The sequence below is a fragment of the Ziziphus jujuba genome, chromosome 12, assembly GCF_031755915.1.
Source record: "Ziziphus jujuba cultivar Dongzao chromosome 12, ASM3175591v1".
Lineage (NCBI taxonomy): Eukaryota > Viridiplantae > Streptophyta > Magnoliopsida > Rosales > Rhamnaceae > Ziziphus > Ziziphus jujuba.
This window is the reverse complement of record NC_083390.1, coordinates 19,069,006-19,089,854: the sequence shown is the minus strand read 5'-3', so window position 1 is coordinate 19,089,854 and position 20,849 is coordinate 19,069,006. Positions and strand designations below refer to the sequence as shown.

Here is a 20,849-nt window from a genome sequence, read left to right as displayed (position 1 = left end):
TATATATATTATAATTTATAATGATAATTATATATATGTTTTCTGGGTGCATAAAAAATATATAGATATATATAGAAATTCTATGGTGAGGACGGTCGGTCCGTATGAGAATCATAGTATTAGTGATGATTTTTCATAGTATTAACAACGATTTTTTAGAAAATCGTCACCAATACTATAAAAAATTATCATCAATACTGTGGTCTGCATAAAAACCGTCCGCAGTATAAACAGATTGTAGATATATATATATATAATATATATATGTATATTATATAATTCATGTCATAATGATACTTATATATATGTTTTCTGGGTGCGTCACTCTGCCAGAATCGTTGACTACAACAAACACAAACGTGGGAAACCTTTCCACTAGGCGTTTATATAATATAACCACTTTTATATATACATATATGCAATGGACACCTTTCGCTTGAATTTTTTTGGGTCAAAAATATTTGATTTCAAAGTCCAAAGAAATACATTAACCACAAGATGACGAGACCATGTTTCACGTGAATGACAAACCACAAGCGGAAGTACATTAACTACCAGCAGACAAAAGCGTGAAAAATAAAACTAGCACTTGGAAGAAAGAACGAATAGCACTCGAAAGATAAATAATAATAAAAGTACGCAAAACAACTTTTGAAAGATAATTGTGTACACGAATTAGCTGATTCTTATTATTATTTTTTTCTTCATATGAACATTGCTGTATGGAACAGAAAAGAACAAACTGCATCTTCTAAAATTTTAAATATCTCCCTCTAGCCCACATAGTTTTCAATTTAAAAAAAAACAAAAAAAACAAAAAAAAAGAAACAAAACAAAAAACCAGAACCACGTGGGCTTGTTCCGTTTACAAAGTCGAAAGAATAGCTCAGCCAAGACTGAGCCTATCTCAATTCGAAAACCCAATTTTAAATATCCCAACCTCCATAGGGGTTCAACAGAACAATCTATGATATACAATTTTACACATTATACCAGAGATCTCATTCATGGCTTTGCATATGCTGAGATCAGTATACAATTACCATCAGCTACCCGGGCCCTCTCCTTGATGTTTTTGACGGAGGCTTATTAATGTCCGATGATGGTCTCCTGGGTTCTTCAGGTCTTTGCACCTCCTGCATGCCAGCAGGCATTGGTAAACCCAACTTTTTCAGCAATGGAACTCTTAGAGGCAATCAAAGGTACCAACTACATAAGACATCTAATAACAAGAAGATATAACATAAAAATTAATAGAGCCACCACTCTATTGCCAAAAGCTTAGTAGCGGGGAGTCAGGGACAGGCATTTGCCATAACCTCACAATGTGTGCTTGCATTTTGGTAAAAATTGTTAAGTGTTGCTCTTGGCCAGAGCATCTTTCATAACCTCTCCATCAGGGCTGGTTTTACCATATTCAATTTTTGGTACAAAGGGCAAGCAAACTGCCGCAAAGATCTCGGGATAATTCAGCCCCAATTTATGATCAAATCAGTCAATTGGGATGGCAAAATGTGAGACCTAAAAGAAGCCCTATTGGGTATTGATATGACTTGTCCATTTTTCCTTGGACTTATGCCTTCTATGACACTATTTAATCCAAATATTCCTTCCCAAGCATAATAATGTTAACAAATTCAATAACAGTACCAATAGCAGAAAAAGAATAGGCTACCTTTGTTAATGTAGAAGTGGGATTACCGAGAGATTGTACATGTGATTTGGCATGCAGCCGATGCTGGTGCTGCATATGCTCAAACTGTTGTAATCTTGCAACGAAGTTAATTCCATTATGTGAATTCTTATTGTCCTGGTTTATGTCACCATCTTCAGTGATTTGTGATCCACCTTGGATGTGATGTAGAATCTGATAAGGGTTACCAGAAGAACTCTGCTTTAGTTGATCACCACCGAATGAGTTTGATGGCACAGTTTTTAAACGGGTTCGTAGTATCTTGAAGGCTGCACTTTGCTGCCACCAAGAATCAAATTAAGGTAAAAACCAAAAATTATAAGACCAACCACAAGATGACAATATATTCACTGGCGGCATACTGAAAACTTTCAAATGACAATAATTATATGTCTCATGGAACTTATATTTATTATTGATGACTTCAGTTTGGAGCTCCTATTTATTCAGAGGAATAATTCCTTACACCCATTGACGACACCCCATTCCTTCCCCCCCCCCCCCCTTTTTTTGTCTTCCAGGTATTAGAAATGACAAAACTCAAATCACTCAGACAAAAGGAAAAACAAAAAGAAGGGAAAATAAATAAAAATATCAGACCACCTTCAAAAGCACAAGCTTAAACATCAAAATGGGAAACAAGAGACAGATAAGGAAAAGCCAACTTTTTGGTATACCTGGGGAAGGAGCATTAAAAGACCATATAAGGCTTTCAACAACCATATATATCTTCCAGGTTCAAGAAGCTGCAAGAACCATAGAGAAGTTCAGAAAGTCAAAGTTTATCCCCAAAAGGTATTTTATTTAACAAAAATGCACAAAAGCGTTACCAGTGCGGATACTGATAGAATATAGAACAATCACTATTGCACTCTGTAGCTAGAAGTATAATAATATAAGAAGAAACCACAAACTACAATTTCACCGAATTAGAAATAAAACCGAGTCTTCATGGACAAGGGACTAAACCTAAGTGCATTCAGTTGTGGGAATGGGAATCATAGTAATAAAGAATCAAGAATGGTATGTGGAATAGATATCATTGTTTGAGTCTCATTCCAGTAAAATGAGGAAAGTAGCATCATATACTAAGGACTTTAAAAAGATGAGCAAAATCCAGCTTAAGCTAGACACTATTAACAAAGAGGTCCGATTTGTGCACACAGAGTGAATATTTATCATATATATATATATATATAAAATACAGAAATTTAATGTGCAATCTAGTAGACTTCACATTCTTAAAGCAGGAGCAAGAGAGAGCAAAAAAAAAAAAAAGCAATTTACCAGTCCAGAACAACAATCCAGGGATGGCCATGAAATAAGAAAGGCTTTGAAAACTACAGGAATGATCCTCAGATTAAGAATAAGCTTATTACCATATTAATGGTTTCACTTTCTACCATAGAAGAAAGCATGTTGTACAAGTTCAATAACATTAGTAAAAGCAATAACAGGAATATGAGATCAACTTAAGCACCTGTAATCTAAGATATGCAAAGATTGGAGTTTCCAACAACCGAATCAACTTATCCAGCTGGACCAAAAATTTGACATTAATATCCTCCTCCACCAGAGATTGAATCACAGCACTCGCATGTTGATATGTCTGTCAAGTAAGATAACAAATGAAAGAAGATGCAACGAATGTTGACATTGGACCAAAAAACAATGAGATATGTTGTTCAACAACCAAGAGAGAGATCATATGGTGACCATAACAAAGTTCTCAAAATAAACCTGAGCTAATAAGCAGAGACTTATAATTGCCATGGGTGAGTGGCACCACGAAGCATACAAAGAAACAAACAAGTCCTTCCCCGAGGAATTCACAAGTGATTGTTTTAGAAGATTTCGAAGTTCAGATAATTCACAGGATGTAAGTAAAATCAAGTTCAAAGCCTGAAAAACAGAAAAGGAATACATAAATTGATAAAAATACACCATATAAAGAAGGCTAAAGAAAAGATTGCAAAGACTAATAAATAAATTTAAGATGAAAAGAAAATCCCATATGTTTCAGGGATCGGTTACATCAAAATGCTTCAATTCTCAGTATTAGGAGGTATGAGCTTTGTCAATTTCCTCAAATTAAACAAGCTCCATCCAAAGAATCAAATTTATTACTAATGCATTACCGTTTTAAGTTAGAGAAATAAATACCTGAACCATAATGGATGCAAAATCCAGATCAGATTCACCTTCTAGTATTGTAGAGAGTTCCCTATAGACCCTTTCAGCATCCAAAAGTACACAAAGTCGACGGATTATCAAAGCACCACGTCTGGGAAAAACAAGAATCAGCCATCAAAAACAAAAACTAATAACACAAATTCACTACTAGAATTGACAAATAATTGACAAGGTTAGTTAAGCTCTGTTTGTGTGCGTGTATAAAAGAGAGAGAGAGAGAGAGAGAGAGAACTCACTTCTCCAGAAGAGAATTATCAACCCGGAAATTGTGTACCAGGAAAACAACAAGATGACGGAAATGTTGTGGATCTTTTGCGATGCATGCATGAACTTCAAGAACCAGAAGCACCACCTGGAGAAAAAACAAATATTGCAACACACTAGAGAATTAAAAGCCTGTACCAAAAGCAAAAGATTCCAAAAAAGAGATAAATGGCTAAGATATGAGCTATCTAAAATCATCCACGATGAAGTGCCCAGAACTTATTCTAGACCCCAAAACATATGAAAAGATAGTGCACTCCCAAAGTATAAAAGCACAGCACGCCCATTTAACACCATTTATTATTGTAGTTTGAGAATCATGAAATTGACAGAGCACATTAAATAACTTCTACACATAATCACATGCATGCAAAGGCCACCAATCTAATCTACCATATTAAGGATAGATAAAAAATTAACATTTAAGCATCAAAAGTAGCGTAAACATGGCATCGGTTTTTACAAGAATGGTGGCTATCCTATCATTAGGCCACCTCATTCTAAAGGGCAGCAAATTTTTAGTCTGTCAACTTGAAACTGGCATATAAAGTAAAATGAATAACTAATAAAAAACGGTAGCTTCTATGAGTGGGTTATGGAATTAGGATTAACCTAATGCTACGTGTTGTGATAAGTGGAGTATTCCAAGTGTTAAGTTACCACTATTCTATGTACTCTCAAACTCTTAAGCTGATAGAGACTCAATTATATAAATCAAACCAACACAACACTGTTTGACTCTCCATTCTGTAAGGCCTTCCAATAACGGGACAGAAATTGGATGATGGGTGTTACATGTTAACCACAATTAATTAAAAGGGTTTAATATGATCCACACACTAGACTAGTTAGAAAATAGGGCTCTAATATCATATTAAATTACCGCTGTTCTAAAAAGGTTAAGCTTTTTGTAATGGTGGTAACTCAACAGTAAGATACCGAGTTCTTTTTAGAAAGAAGATGTGCAACTAATCAAGCTACTTCTCCAAGGGAAATCCAGTATCCAAACATCATGTTGCATAGAGAATGTTAGATAAAACTCTGTTTGGTATGGAGTTATGGAAAAATATGATCATAGTTTCGGTAGGCAAAATAAATGCTACGCATTAATAGCAGCTCCTCATTATTGAAATGGAAAATGTCATGGTTACTTTTTTCTGACCATCCTTTTGCGGTGCTACATACATCACTACTAATCTAATAGCCATATACAAAGATCTATGTGAACCATAATTTGAATAAAATAGCATGCAAAGATGATGTTGACAATAATGCCAAAAGTCCAGGTAACTTTTTGTAAAAATAAAAAAGAACCAAAAAGGACAAGAAAATAAAGCTTCAATCAAGCAAAGATGAAGATGTGAAATAAGCACAACAAGGTTTACCTTGTCAGAAGGATCTGAAAGTGCTTTGAGAAGAGTATCAAATATGTCGTTCAGATAACTCAAGACCTGTATCAGTTTGAAAATTACTGCTTAGATATTAATGACCTGAGTAATATATTGGCCACTCCCTACACAAAAAGCTACAAATCATAAATTAATAGAGGTGGAAAAAAAAAAAAAAAAAAAAAAAAAAAAAAACACACAAAGCCAAGGGCAATGGCCAACTATTTGAAGGTTTAAAGCTGACTACTTTTCTTTTCTCTTTTCCTCAAATGAAGTACCTACTACATATATAAATTTCCAGTTATATTGGAAAAACACAGAATTCTCAGGGTCATCACAAAATTCTCTTCCTTTGTAACAGACTAACTTGATTGAATAGCAAAAAACAGCCATTCAGTAAAGATAACCTCTATTAACTTTCAGGAAGCTAATTAATCTTATCTGGTGATTAAAGAATTCTCACATCAGCAAAAAAAAATTGCTTTAATTTTAACCTCTAACTTACTTAGAGGAATTTCGTTGTATGCATTTAAAATTTGCTAATTTAGTCATATTGCATTCAACCTATTTTTACATGCATGAAACGTCATACTCATTGTTTAACAACAGAAAAGGAATATAAACATTGTCAACATTGTCAATCCATCTACCATCCACTGTGACAGAAAGAGGTATTAGCTGGTCCTCCATTAGGCACCGTTTAAAAAACTTCAACCATCAACTCTCAGAAATTAGACAAACAGTACAACCCAATTTACACATGAGTAAAAAGGTGCTTGTTTTGCATCCGTCTTTATCACTACCATCAATAGACAAATGATTAATCACTGTGTCCAAATCGCAAATTCTTGGCAAGTCACTATAAGATAAAGAGCAGCAACCAGTCCTTTCCTATGTTACTAGCTCAGAAGAGTAAAAATTAAACTGGAAATCATGAATGCTGTTTGCTGGTAAATTGTACCAAGTACAATCAAAAGTTGTTGCCCTTCATCAAAGGCATCTATGCTGCCCAAGTAAGGATTTTACTTGCAACTCATATTCTAACTGAAGAATTTTCAGGTGTTCATGAACAAAAATGGACCATGACAACATGTGCCCAAAACACAGAGATAAGAGAATTCAAGGAGCAAGGAAATGGGCCATTAGAGACTCTGGGAGGCGGAAAACACGTGTTGCAGTTTGATACAGGCATTCAGGCAAGTTAAGACATTCAGAAACTTTTCTTACTTTAGTAAAATAAAAAAAAATAAAAAAAAATAAAAAAAGTTCACCTAGCACCAGCCTTGAATTAAAATAAGGAGTTAACTATAATCATTATTGCAAGAAAGCAAGTAAAGAAAATTACAATTTGCACACAAGTTCCTGTTACCTCAGTACGATGTCGGTTTAATAAGGTTGATATCCAGTGTAATGCTTCAATTCTAGTAGCCTCAAATTCACTGGATAATTGCCTGATCAAAGAAAATGTCCAGCAATCACCACAAAGTATAGAAGAACAGTAATTGTTTATTTGTTCTAGGTTAAATTATAACAATAATACGACCAGCATAGAGAAGGAACCATCACAGGCACTTTCTAGTTTCTATAGCTCCTCAAGAACAGAAGTGCTGTATGCCCATAAAAGTGCAATTTTTAGTAACATTTCAAACCTAGTTTGTTTCCAAATTACAAAAACTACACCTCCTTGCAATAGAGAGGATTGGTCCAACTTCAAATCCTTCAGCTGGATCAGCCTTGATCGTACGAAGCTCTTCATTGGTTTCACGGGCAACCTTTGAAAATAAATTAATTAAAAACACTGAATTAATAGATCAAAATAAACTTTTATTTATCATATTAGAAATAAATAAATAAAACAATGAAAGCCACGAACCAACCTACCACTCTAATTTTCTCTTCTTTATCAGATATGCAGGGTAAAATGGCTCCCAAAATATCAGCATAGTAAGGAACAAGCTGGTCTCCACCAAGTTTTACAAACTCATTTATCTACAAAGTCAATTACCAAATCAATATGATTATCTAGGCAAGGTAACTAAAAAGCTGATCCACTTGTACAGCTAGAAAGGTGTTAATGACATTGACAGAAGGAATTCATCTAGAATAAGTTACCCATGTTATAGCCGTTAACCGAGTAAATTCATCTGGAGAAGCTGCTCTCTGCACCAGAATTTCAGCCATGCGACCATAATCTACAGACTTCAAGAGTAGCACTGCTCGAGTCAGAAATTAAAAATGAACAATATAATTTGCTTTTTATGTTAAAAAAAAAAAAAATACTTCAGATCATTTAAACATAATAGTCTACTCTTCATTTGATTAAGGAAAAAACAAATCTGATTATTACGATAACGATGATAGTGACATCCACAGTGAGAGGGGAGTGCTAATGCCTGGCACAAGGTTTCCAAAAGAAACCGGGAAGGAAAATACCAAGTAATTAGAATGTTAACACAAATCTTACTGGGGAGTTCTTGATTTCCTGGAGAAACTCAGAGAGAGCTGAATCAGCTTGTTGCCTTATTTCATGACTAGAATCACTTAACATATTGAACAGACCTGCAATTAATCAGGGAATCATGAGCATATGCATATAGCTGAAAGGAACAGAAGAAAAAAGCCTATCACTTCTAAAATAACAAATAATTACCATCAAGAAAATCAGGAAGAAATCCCAGCATATCGATATCTGGAACACTGTCTAAAACAGTTATCCATCCTACCAAAAACTGGCGAACATAGGGGTTCAGGACATTCATGCGCTCCCTCAACAGTGGTATAAATTCTTCAATGCTGAGGAAAAATAACGCCACAAAAACAATAAAAGTATAATAATTGCAAAGAAATCATTTGAGTAATCTTTGGTCTCTATATTACACAGTGAAAAATCTGAAACCAGTTTGAAAAATAACATACCTGAATTGATCGCTTTCAGTTACAATATCCTGTTTCATCAAATTATGAGAATTACTAACACAACTAAGAGAATGAAGCTAATATTTTAATAGTGGTCCATTTTCCAAATGCTACCGGTGAGGGAAGAATTTCTGGTAATTGTTTACCTTCACAAGCCGATCTAAAAGATGAGCAGCACTTTGTACATTGGCATCTGAGTCTGCCGAAAGTTTACATAAGGCATCAAAAATCTGATTAAAGAATACTATGAAATCCCCCCTTACAACCTGTGCATCAGCAAAAGGTATGTATTAAGCTGAGTAAATATAGGAAAAGACAAAATAATTTTACAGATAAGTCAGTCAACCCACTCTTACCTTTGCAATGTTGTATAGAGCTTCACAAGCATAGTAACGTACTCTGCTATCTTGATCAGAAAAAGAATTAAGCACAGGAGGTACAATTTGCTGAACCATTAGGAAAAACAATATATCAAAAACTGTAGCAGGATAAGGGGAAAAAGGGATGTGTGGAAGACAACAAATCATTGAGCATGGACAGTAATTAATGATGTCTAAAACCTAAAACAACACAAAATTAATCATCAAACATAACAGCTTGGGAAGCTATATAAACTCCAGTCCACATAAAATTAGGTTCCACAATATCGAATACTTAACGGTTCACTGGGGAAGGAACCAGATCGGTAATATGAATAGGTAACCTACAGATACAGGATAATGACGTGTTTCAGAAGATACTGCTGATTTCAGGTTCAGACACCTGTAAACAAACTTCAAAGGAAAATTAAGACACCTACAATCCACTGGGAGATAAATTAAGTAACGTCAAACACAAAGGGATTTCTGATCTACAGTGAAACATAAACCCCACAGAACAGCATTTATGTTGAATACCTATAACTAATTTAAGATAGGAACAAAAATGATTTCTCGAGAATTGAACTGGAAAAAAAAAAAAAAAAAAACAGTTTACTTCTCAAGATGAGTCAGCGACATTTTTTGTCCCACATGCATTTACATGTATAATGCATTGACTTAATTCCCATCTCGACATCTTATCCAGGGTATTTAAGTAAACAAAAATCTAAAATGCTCATGGTAACTTACTAGAAAATTGATTGCAGAAAGGTAAGGCTTTGGAATTATATCATGAATAAGAGTATTCTAGCAGTACCATCACTAAGGAAAGATTCAGGATCTTGAACTATATGGTTAACAAACCAAATTGATTTTAGATTGAACTTTACAAGTTAAATCGGAAAAAGGATACCTAACCCCATAATTAAATTTCTTACAGAACATCTCTAAGTCATCCATTTCATCCTCAATACAACATGCTTCACAGAAGAGACAAAAGGCCATTCAAGGATACCAACTACTACAACCCAGTAACAAGGCTACCAACTATTACAACCCAGTAAACTAAGTCACATAACAAGGATAAATGCTTCACAGAAGAGACAAAAGGCTATTCAAGGATACCAACTAATATAACCCAGTAAACTAAGTCACATAACAAGGATCCTCATACAATAGGCTCATAGCTCATCTACGCGTTGCTCTTTCACTGACAACATAATACTTTTAACTTATCTACACGTTCTTCTACCCCTGACAACATAATGCTTTTTTGAATCTCAGTAACACAAACCAGACTAGACAGCTTCAAATTCATTAAAGTAAAAGAAAATCAACCATTATTTCAACTATCAAACAATGAAGTCCTTTCTAAACTGACAAATTAGTGTTGTAGTCAATTTGAGTCGCAACTCGTTCATTCAAACACTTAATCCAAACTGGTATAACTTCGCAGCTGTTTCTGGTTTTTAAAACTCACAGCCGCAGTTATCTTTGTTATTTATCTTTCCACCAAAATCCTAATCATCTTTCTAAAGTAACCATCTAAAATAATAAATACCAGGAAAAAAAAAAAAATCCAACCCAGGAAATCTTATATGCAAAAACTTACCTCAAGATGTTGGGCAGCTTCTGTTGTCAACCCAACGGTCGCAGCAGCTAATCCTATCAATCCTCCCTACATGAATATCAAACAGAAGAAATAAAAAGAATATTATGAAATTCACACAACACAAAGCTAATGAAAACCTGAAAACCAGGGAAAAAAAAAAATTAAAAAGAACTTCAACAATCGAAATAGTCCACCAATTCATCAAAATCAAATTTCTTTAAGAAAAAAATAAAAACCCAAATTTCTAACATTTACATTTCACTACCTTCCTGTGATTCGATTGCGGCGAATAAGTAAATTCCGTAGTTAACAACTTGATCACCGCTGTTATCTTATCGTGATCCCCAGCCGCGGCAAGCTGTTTGACAATTCCCTCAACCTATAGACGTACATACACACACAGCAATATGCATAAATACAAACAGTAATTCAATTTTAGGATCAGTTAAAAACCACTCAAAACCCTATGAAAAAAAAAAAATCGAAATCGAATCGAAGTGAGAAGAAAACAGACCTCTAAAGCAGCATTCTTACGCTTCTCGTAAAGCTTATCTGAAAGATTGCGGAGCACAGCTGCGGGAATCACAGAAAGAGCATCGGCCATGTTCAAAAACCCCTCTTTTGAATCAGAGAAAAATCAATCTCCCTCACTGGAAAAACAGAAAGAATAAAAGAGAAAAAAGAAACAGTAGAATAAACGGAAAATCAAAGCCGTTTTCGGATCTTTTCTTGCTCAAACCGGAACATATTTCTCTAGGGTTTTTGCCAAGTTGAAAAATCGAAAATTTTTCGAATTGTTTTCTTTTTTTTTTTTTTTCCCTTCTCTGAGAAAAATTTTTCCCCAGAGGAAAAATTCAGATCCAGTAAAAGACGGAAATGAATCGCAATTTATGAAAAAAAAAAAAATGCAAAACACAATTTTCCAGCGACCTTCCTTTTCCCCTTTCTTTTTTTCTTAATTTTTGTTTTATATTATTATTTTTTTATTATTTTTTCTTTTGGGGTTTTGAATATTTTCTTCTTCTTCTTTCTTTTTTTTTTTTTTTTTTTCGTTGGTGCGTCGCGTTTGAGCCCCGCCGTGGCAGTTCCCTGCTGTCCGAGTAATCTCTCGGGAGGAGCATATCAGAGGGTGGATTGTCTGGATGGAATTTTTAAAAGACATAAATACCCTTGTTCTATTTGTTGGTGGATTTGTTTAATATGTCTAAATTTGGTATTACAGAAATATGTCCAATTTTACCAATAACAATATTTGCTTGAAAATTTTTTCAAAAAAAAAAATAAAATTATATATATATATATATATACATATTTGTGTGAAACCATCCACTTATTGCCATCTTTTCTTCCCTCGGAAATTCTGCAAATTATGTTTGGATTTGAAGAAATTATTATCTTGTGAAAATTTTTAAACAAAAGTTAACGAAAAATACGTTGAACTTTATTCATTATTTATTTTGTCTATTCTCCTAAATTTTTACAAGAATGAAATGAGTTAGTTTTAGTATTTGAATATTTTAATTTGTGTCCATAAAAATTCAGATAGTTTATAATTTAAATAATATATTCAAAAAAAAATCTTAAATTTTTACAAATTTTAGTAAAGTTAATATTATGAATAATAATCAGCAAATTTATTAACATTACCATTACAAACATCTTCTTCCCGTTTCATGTGGTGATCACATATGAACAAAAATTTGTTGAGTTTTTTTTTTTTTTCCAAAATTTAATTTAAAAAAAAAATAAGAAGAAGAAGATAAACTATAGCAAATAAAAAATTAAAAAACACAAAACACAAAACAACAGTACTCATGTCTTTGGTTAAAGTTTACAAAACTAAAACAACTATTCACATATGTTTTTTTTTTTTTTTTTTTTTTTTGGTTGGCAATATTCACATATTTGCAATGAGACCAGTTATAAAGTTTGTCTCCTTATAGTCCTTAAACTTTTTGACAATGCCAAACTATCAATTAACACTACAATGTAATTATATAACTGTGATATGTTTAGGTTGGTCAAGTGGTGTATCCTTCATATTTATATCTTTGAGATTATAAATTTTTTACATCTTTGAGATTATAAATTTAGGTTGTTAAACAAAATATAAACTTTAAATTAATAATCATGATAATTATTATAACTCAAGGCTTGAAATTTTAACAATATTCTCCATGAAAACAATATTGCTATTGAACATATATTTAGTCTTTATAATTTAATTTTCCTAACATAAATTTACTTTTGTGTTTTCATTTCATTAATTTTGTTATTGTTACAAACAGGATAATTTTGTGTAAATATGGACATAAAAATATGTTTTAAATACCATATAATTTATTAATATAAAAAATAAAAAAGTTTATATTTTGAGATTATGATCCCCATTTTATATCTTAATTTTTTTCGCATAAAAAAGAAAAATGCTTCTGATAGAAATTTCTAACATGGGCTGCTGCGTGTTGATTATTATTATTATTACTAGTGATAAAGATGTCTTATACCAGAATGTTTATTGATAGAGGATACTCAGAAATTGCAGGTTCACCATGACCAATTTCATTGTAGTTTTTCACATAGGAGTACAAATTAAGTGTTACAGAAATTAGTAAATAAAGTGTTAAAACAGATTAGCTCGTTTTGCTTTTTCTTTAGAATTTGTAAATGACTGGATGAAGAAGCGGCTGGATTTGCTTCTTTCAATTATTCATAATGATATTTGTTCTGCTTGTTAATTACTAAAATTGACATTTATTTCTTTTTCTTTTTCAAATAAAGAAATCTCTAATACGAACTAGTACTGATGGTCTTACAATTATTTCCACTTATATTTTCTTTTTTTGTAGCAAAAAAAAAAATCTTTTAGTATATACACATATTCGTTTGAATTGCTAGCATAATGTAGACAATCGATTTCTTAGCAAAAAATAATAATAATAATAATAATAATAATAATAATAATAAATATAGATATACAATCATATTTTATATCTTTTGCAGATTATTATTATTATTTTTTTTTTTGGTGATATATAGTTGTTGCAGCTGAACGAGCACTGGTAAAAGTAATACAATATTCTTCTGCTATGTTGACTACAAGAGCAGCAGCCATTGCTTTATTGACCAAATCAAATTCAACCGAAAAACTTTTTTTTTTTTTTTCAATCAATAGCAAACCTTTGATTCTTAAACATGGTACAATTTGACAATAAAAAAGAAAAGAAAAAAAAAAAAGGCAAAATATTCATAGCCAATTTGGAATGTGAAATGTGTACGGATTATTCATGGCATACATTTTATTTATTTTATTTTTTTGGTCAAAGTGCTAGTCCTAACATCATTTTTATGTCCTAAACCAAAAATAGATTTTTTTTTCTCCGTCTTAACTATTTTAACATATAAAAAAAAGAAATATATTCATCAAACAAATTATCTATATAATCTATAAAAGAATAATAGTATGCAATATATGTCAGTATATATTTCTTTTGAATTTCTTTCAAAAATATATTTTTTTATTTTTTTATTTTATTTATTATTCATTATCTTATTTTTTATTGATAAAATCAAATATATATAAAAATAATTTTTAATATAATTTTCTATAACTATTAAACAATTGATATTATTAAATATGATAATAATTTTAAAATAAATTTAATATAATTAAAATATTTTATTTTATCTTATTTACCAAATATACATTTTTATCCTTTTAAATTATATATATGGCTATAAATATATAAGTGATACCTCCAGATTATTTAAAATTTCGGTATTCAATCTTTTGTTAGTTTTTAGTCTCTCATATTATGTTTTAGTTGTTAAAGTTTTTTTTTTTATTCTTTAATTTCAATATTGGATCCTAAACATGATCATGTTAATAAGTATGGATGTGAGCCATGCTATGGATTTTGATTGAAATTGAAGATGCTGAATCAAGACATGATGATCAAAAAGAAAAAGATGTTTCTAATGAAGAATCCTTGATTATTGATTCACTTTTGTCCATCAACTTTTTCAAAATGATAGAGAAAAAAAAGATAAAAAAGAGACAATGCAATAAATTATTCAGATTGAGGGCATGCAAGAAAGAGCAATACGATCGTTTAAGGAATCAAATGGTGCCGAAATTTGTTGACTTTGAGATAACTTCATTGCATAAGAAGCAACTTAAAGAGATTAAGCGTTTGTCCTAGATATTATAGTTGTTTTATTTTCTTATTACACTTTTTTTATTGGGATTAAAATTATAAAAAAAAAATTATTTTTATTTTAGTTAGTATAAATTATAATATAGTTTTTTTGAGACAGATAATGTTTTTATTTTTGTAGTTGGTTAATTTAATTATTTCGGTATTCAATATTTTGTGAATTGTTTTTGTTGTTTTAGCTTAATTTTTCTCTATTAGGTAACTTAATTTTTTAAGAAGAAAGTACCGGGAATATGAACAAATAATTTTTATTTGTCTATAGACAACTCTTAGTTGCATCCGGTTGGTAAGATGTATTGTATGGATATTATAAGATCATCAATTATATTTATCTTAATTAAGCAATGAAACAAGGGATTATCCAATACCATTCGCGATTTGATCATACTATATATGTTTCAACTTTTTGAATATTTTTTCCACTTTTTTGGAAAGGACTCTCTCAAATTAAAGATCCAAAAATTAACTAATTGGATAATCACTTACCAAAATAGAAGTAACCTCAAAATTCTAATTGTTACTATACTTATATATATATATATATATATATATATATATATATATATATATATTTATACAAATTATAAATTAAAATAATACATAAACTAATAAATTTAAGTTTTGTTTTTATAAAACCATTTATACAGGTTCCAAATAAGATAAAAAAAAATTAAATATAATATGCACGAATAAATAAATAAATATTCAAAAAATACATATTTAATCTAAACCCTAAACATATATAAAATATAAAATTAATTAATTATTTTCAAAGAATTAATTAAATAGGTTAATATTTTTTTAATTTGAATTCAATAAATAATTTACCCTAAAAAATTCTCTACCCAACTCTATCATCCATGATAAGCAAATCTAATTTTCTCTCTTCTATTTTTTATGGGTATTTTGATAACATACCATTGGAAGAATATTTGGTTTACCATATTATATAGATTAACCTTCCCTAATTTTGATAATATTATAATAGTTACTTTTATTGGCTTCTTTTATTTTTGTATTTTTCCATATTAAGATATCATTGAAAAATCATAACAATTTTGAGATTTTCACCATGTATATAACAATATATATATATATATATATATATTTTATTTACGGTTACTTATATGTATGTATAACATAGTATTCTTCTTTTCATTTCTCTTCCTTTTTAAAATACATAATTTTCTGAAAATATAAAAAAATTAAAAATTAAAAACAAAATAAAGAAATTAACTACTAACAAGGAAAATGTTGTCCTATTTAATCAACCCTAAAATTATTTAAATTTTAATTATTTTACTTAAGGATAAATATCAATTTATCTCATAAATAACTCTTTTTCATGATTAGTGATAATTTGAGACCATTGTTTGTCAGTAAGTTTATTATTACATAGATTTCTCCAAATATATAATAGTTGTTTTTATTGGTTTTTTTATTTTTTTATTTTTTCCTTATTAAAATGTCATTGAAGAATCAAAATCATGTTGAGATTTTCGCCATGTTAGTTTTTTATGAACTTTGTGTTTGGTCAACAAATAAAAAATATTCTGTATATTTTTTACTTTTTTAAGTTCATATAAATGGGGAATAATTTATTAGATAACCAAGTAAATATATGTATATGTATATATAACATAGTATTCGATACTTTGCAAGTTTCCAAAATTACAAGCATGTGACAGTGAGTGTAATCCATAACTTTACTTATATATTGTTCACCATTACTTCATTTTTGGATAATAAAAATATATAAAAATGAATAAAGATATCTTTTCAATGATATAAAAAATATAATATCATAAATAATAGTTGTTAAACATAGCAAAATAAAATTTATATCTAATACAAATTATTAATTTATTTGAATTTGAATTTTAATTTTATAGATGGAAAAAATTAAATAGGTAAACATTTTATAATTTGAATTTTATAAATAATATATCTTATAAGGTAAAAATGTGTTTATAGGATAAATAATAATAATAATAATAATAATTAATTAAATAATTAAATTACGTTATAAGTATTTAATATAGGAAAATTAATTATTTGCAAGAAATCAAAAAATATATTTGAATTTGAATTTGAATTCTATAAATGAAAAATATTTAACTTTAAATTTAACTATATAAATACATTTGAATTTGAATTAAAATTTCTTAGATGAAAAAAATTAGATAGGAAAATTCCATAAATGGAAAAAAATATATAGGTAAACATTTTTAAATTTGAATTCTATAATTGAATAATATTATATATAAAGATCAAATTTATAGTTATTAAAAAAATTTTATAGTGTATATTAAAAAAAAAAACAAAAAAACGATCCACGATACTTATTAGTAATAAAATTTTTAAATAGATTTTTAGATATAATTAATTATTATAAATTATTTTTAAAATCTATCTATTATGGTTACACATATCGTGCATCGGACGAAATGAATGCTAATTTACATATAAATGTAGGAGAATACATAGATATTTTTCTTCTTTTTGTACCACTATTTTTAGTAAAATGAAAAGTATAGTTGAAGGTAATTTAATCTTAAAATGCCGATAGGATTTAGTTTTATTTATTTTATTGTTGTTTTTATCCAATTTATTAAATAAAGTTTATTTTTATTTAGATTATTAATCAAGTAGTTTTATTTTTTTATCTAGTTTATTTATTTATTAATTAGGCTCCTAGTTTGGAGGTTTATGTAATGGATCCTACAGAACTCCCAATATTATTCAATAATCATTTTCCGAATGTCTATCAAACTTTTTATTATTTTAAATATTTTCATCTTCATTGTTCCAAAATTTTGTTTTAGTTTTTTATTTTCATTTTTCTAAATATTTTTATTTTAAGATTTTTTAGATCTTTGTTCTTAAAAGCACTTGTCTAACTGAGTTAAATTTTTACATATTGATCTTATTTTGGCATATGCCTACATTTACCTTTGTAGAGCTACAACATTTTGATTAATTTTTTATAATCAACATGTTGAAACAAATTTAAAACTATATATTTAGGCATGTTTGTTATACGAAATAAATATAGAAATAAAATAATTATTCCATAGAATTCGCTATTACTATATTTGTTGTATTTTAAATTTTAGAAATATTTATTTTCTCATTTAAAGAAATAATTATTCATTTTAAATGTCACATTTGGTATATAGAATATAAAATGGTTATTTGTGATAAAATAAGAACATATATTCATAAAATTTAAAAATTAAATAAATATAAATTCCTATTGATATGTTTAGTTATCATCTTAAATTAAGTTCAATGTTTAAATATTTCTATTGATATGTTTAATTATCATCTCGAATTAGGTTTAATGTTTAGTTTCTATAAAGATTTTTTTTCTTTTCAAAAATATCAAATTTGATAAAAATTAATTATAAATAAAATTGCATAGTTATTTATGTATTTTCAATTTAGAATAATCTGTCTTAATTTGAATATATTTTAAATATGGTAAGAATAATTGTTTTCTAATTGAAGAATTACAATTCTGAATTTTTTGGAAAGAATAATTGTTTTTTGAAAAAAGGGAACAAGTATTTATGTGGAATAGATGTTTCTGAAATTTTAAATCTGCCAAACATAATAATTGGTAATCTTATGGAATAATTATTCTATTCCTATATTTATTCTACATACCAAAAAAAAAAAACTTAAGAGTTATTATTCATTTATTTTAATAATAAATATTCTTAACATGTTTATAATATATTCAAATCAAAATTGACAATCCTAAACTAAAAATACATAAATATCTATAAAATTTAGCTTTTAGTTAATTTTTATGAAATTTTATATTTTTAGAAAGAAAAAAAAAATCTTCATAAAGACTAAACATTTAACCTAATTCAAAATAATAACAAAACATATCAATATAAATATCCATTTATATTCCGCTTTTTAATTCCTATGCATATATATATATATATATATATTATTAAGAGTAACCATTTTACATGCTTTACTATGACCTTAATTTTTGTAACACTTATTTTTTGTAATATTTTTGTTAATAAATAGTTCACAAAAATAATAGTAGAATATTTACCTATACATAGAAAGCTCCTTTAAATTTATTTTGATATTTTTTATTTTAATTAATGTATTCAATGCAATTTTTTATAAATCCCGAAAACCTCATTTGGCAAAGCAAGTTTTTCTTCGAAGCATCTAAGTGCTTATTTTTATTTTTTCAATGCAAAAACTACTCTAATATTTTGTTAACACACAACGTGTTTATTATTATATATCTATGTAACACTTACTTTAACTCGAAAAAGTACGAATAAACACATACTTAATATAAAAAATTTCGTTAAAATTAAATTATTTTTTAAAATGAAATTTTGTACAAGAACTAAAGTATTAGAAATGGATCATAAGTGAGACTTTTCCATTTTTCCGACACCATATGGTAGGCCCTCCTTTTTTGTTACTTTTTCGTTGTTATTTTCCTTTTATTTTCTAACAAATTATTATTTCCCTTATCAAAATAAAAAATAAAAATTCGAAAGATTTTTAATTTATTTTAAAAAAAATCTCTTCCAAATTTAAAAATGGGTTTTCCAATAAATATCAAGAAATCTGGTGTAAAAATGTAATTCGACTCCATTTGATTCACATTAAACAAAACAAAAAAAAGCAAATATTTTTCTTGCTAAATTGATTACTAAATTAGTAGATATTAACGAAAATGAAACAAAAATTTTACTTTGCCTTTCATTTTTATATTTCCAACAAAAATAAGTTTTTTTCTAATAATAAGAAAATGAAACAAAGATTTCAATTCTACTCCATATGATTCACATTAAACAAAAGAAAATAACACAAATACTTTTCCTCTCTAAATTGATTACTAAATTAGTAGATATTTAAAAAAAAAAAATTACTTTGCCATTTTTTATTTTTTTTTATTTCCAGTGAAAATAAGTTTCTTTTCTAACTAAAACAAAGTTTTCAAGATAATGATTATACGTTAGAAATTTAAACCAAAACCGCTTTTAAGGTGTTATTTTGTAGTTTGGTTTGGACTTTAAAGGGCTGAAGAGATGGTTAAACCGATCATAACAATAAAAACAAGCAACAGGCAGTTATTGGAATGAATAATAAATAGGTGGGCTACTCTCTATCACACGTAATACTAAATTACATTTGATTGAGACACCACCTACCTTGTCTGTTTTTCTTGTCTTCTCAAATAGAAATCAATCAGAGAAAAAGAAAGTTCAATCCAATTTTGCAGATATTTTCTCGTTCTAAGCATAATAATGTTCCAACTTTTTTATTTCATAGTAATAATAATTACTCTAAGATTAAATAAATAATAAAAAAAAAGATTATAAGAATCTTAATATCCCAACCTATGACAATGGGACCCATTTTTTCCTTAAAAAGGTAATGGTCACATCCTCTTCTTGATTTGACAAAATGGGCGGTGCAATGTGGGGTAGCCAAAATCTAATGGATAAGCATTTCACAGTTTTAAACTCTAGGCACTTGGATAAGGTTTTGTTTTTTCAAAACACAAAATATATAAAAGTATTTACTTTGTTTTTAAATTAAAAAATTGATATAAACAATTAAAGTTAATTTGCTTAAAAGCTAAACCAACTTTATTTTTATTTTTTAGATTTGTCGTATCCTTTGGCTCAATTCCTTGTTTGAAGGACATTGTTAATGGAAAAATAGAGTACTTTTAAGATTTGTACATTTACCAATCTTTTCCAAGAAAACCCCAAAAGATGGAGTGCTTTTTGACCAAAAGAGGGGATTTCTACGTAATCTATAATCACTTTAAGGGTCTGTGTGTATCTCTTAAGATCTGTCCATAAAGTTACATGTTTATTGACGAAGGCCGATTTGGTAGCTCACCCACCATTTAAAGTTTCAAACTCACCACATAAACTTTCGCTGCGTACCTGTCAATATTTATGTACAACAAGTGACTATTTTTAAATCCAATTTTATATTTTACTGTTGAATAATTGAAAATTACCCCCAATGAGAATTGAAAATTCTGTACTATGAGCTCAACTAGTTGTATCACCTTCAAAATTGGTTTGGTGATATACAATCATTAACCAGCACTTTTAGCATCAATGCCCTTGATAAAGATGTTTATCATTTTTTTTTTCCAAAAATTATTAAATTAGCAAAAAGCCAATTAAATTGTATCTA

At 28.8% G+C, this 20,849-nt stretch overlaps 1 protein-coding gene across 2 annotated transcripts; it reads right to left on the bottom strand.

Moving 5' to 3' along the window:
• Window positions 1–662: 662 nt before the first annotated feature.
• On the bottom strand, window positions 663–11,522 carry LOC107410204 (protein VAC14 homolog). Of its 2 annotated transcripts, none has more exons than XM_048462512.2 (20): window positions 10,940–11,522; window positions 10,691–10,804; window positions 10,426–10,491; window positions 8,811–8,900; window positions 8,601–8,720; window positions 8,455–8,483; window positions 8,189–8,331; window positions 8,003–8,097; window positions 7,651–7,737; window positions 7,420–7,527; window positions 7,219–7,310; window positions 6,908–6,989; window positions 5,536–5,601; window positions 4,123–4,238; window positions 3,857–3,977; window positions 3,434–3,595; window positions 3,174–3,302; window positions 2,371–2,439; window positions 1,702–1,972; window positions 663–1,136 (listed from the first exon to the last, which is right to left on the bottom strand). In XM_048462512.2, the coding sequence occupies exons 1-20, from the start codon at window positions 11,027–11,029 to the stop codon at window positions 1,120–1,122; spliced, it is 2,067 nt and encodes a 688-aa protein (XP_048318469.1). In that variant the 5' UTR covers window positions 11,030–11,522; the 3' UTR covers window positions 663–1,119. The 2 variants fall into 2 exon arrangements, with proteins under 2 accessions (XP_048318469.1, XP_048318468.1); XM_048462511.2 differs by having other exon boundaries at window positions 1,676–1,972; window positions 10,940–11,521.
• Window positions 11,523–20,849: the final 9,327 nt, after the last annotated feature.

Bases quoted from the DNA above. Each gene is read 5' to 3' on its own strand.
- LOC107410204 (XM_048462511.2), bottom strand. From the start codon at position 11,029: ATGGCCGATGCTCTTTCTGTGATTCCCGCAGCTGTGCTCCGCAATCTT. The intron at 3,596-3,856 runs GTATTTATTTCT...TCTGTTTTTCAG, and splicing joins TTGCATCCATTATGGTTCAG to GCTTTGAACTTGATTTTACT. The intron at 1,137-1,675 runs GTAGCCTATTCT...GCTGGCATGCAG, and splicing joins CCACTTCTACATTAACAAAG to GAGGTGCAAAGACCTGAAGA.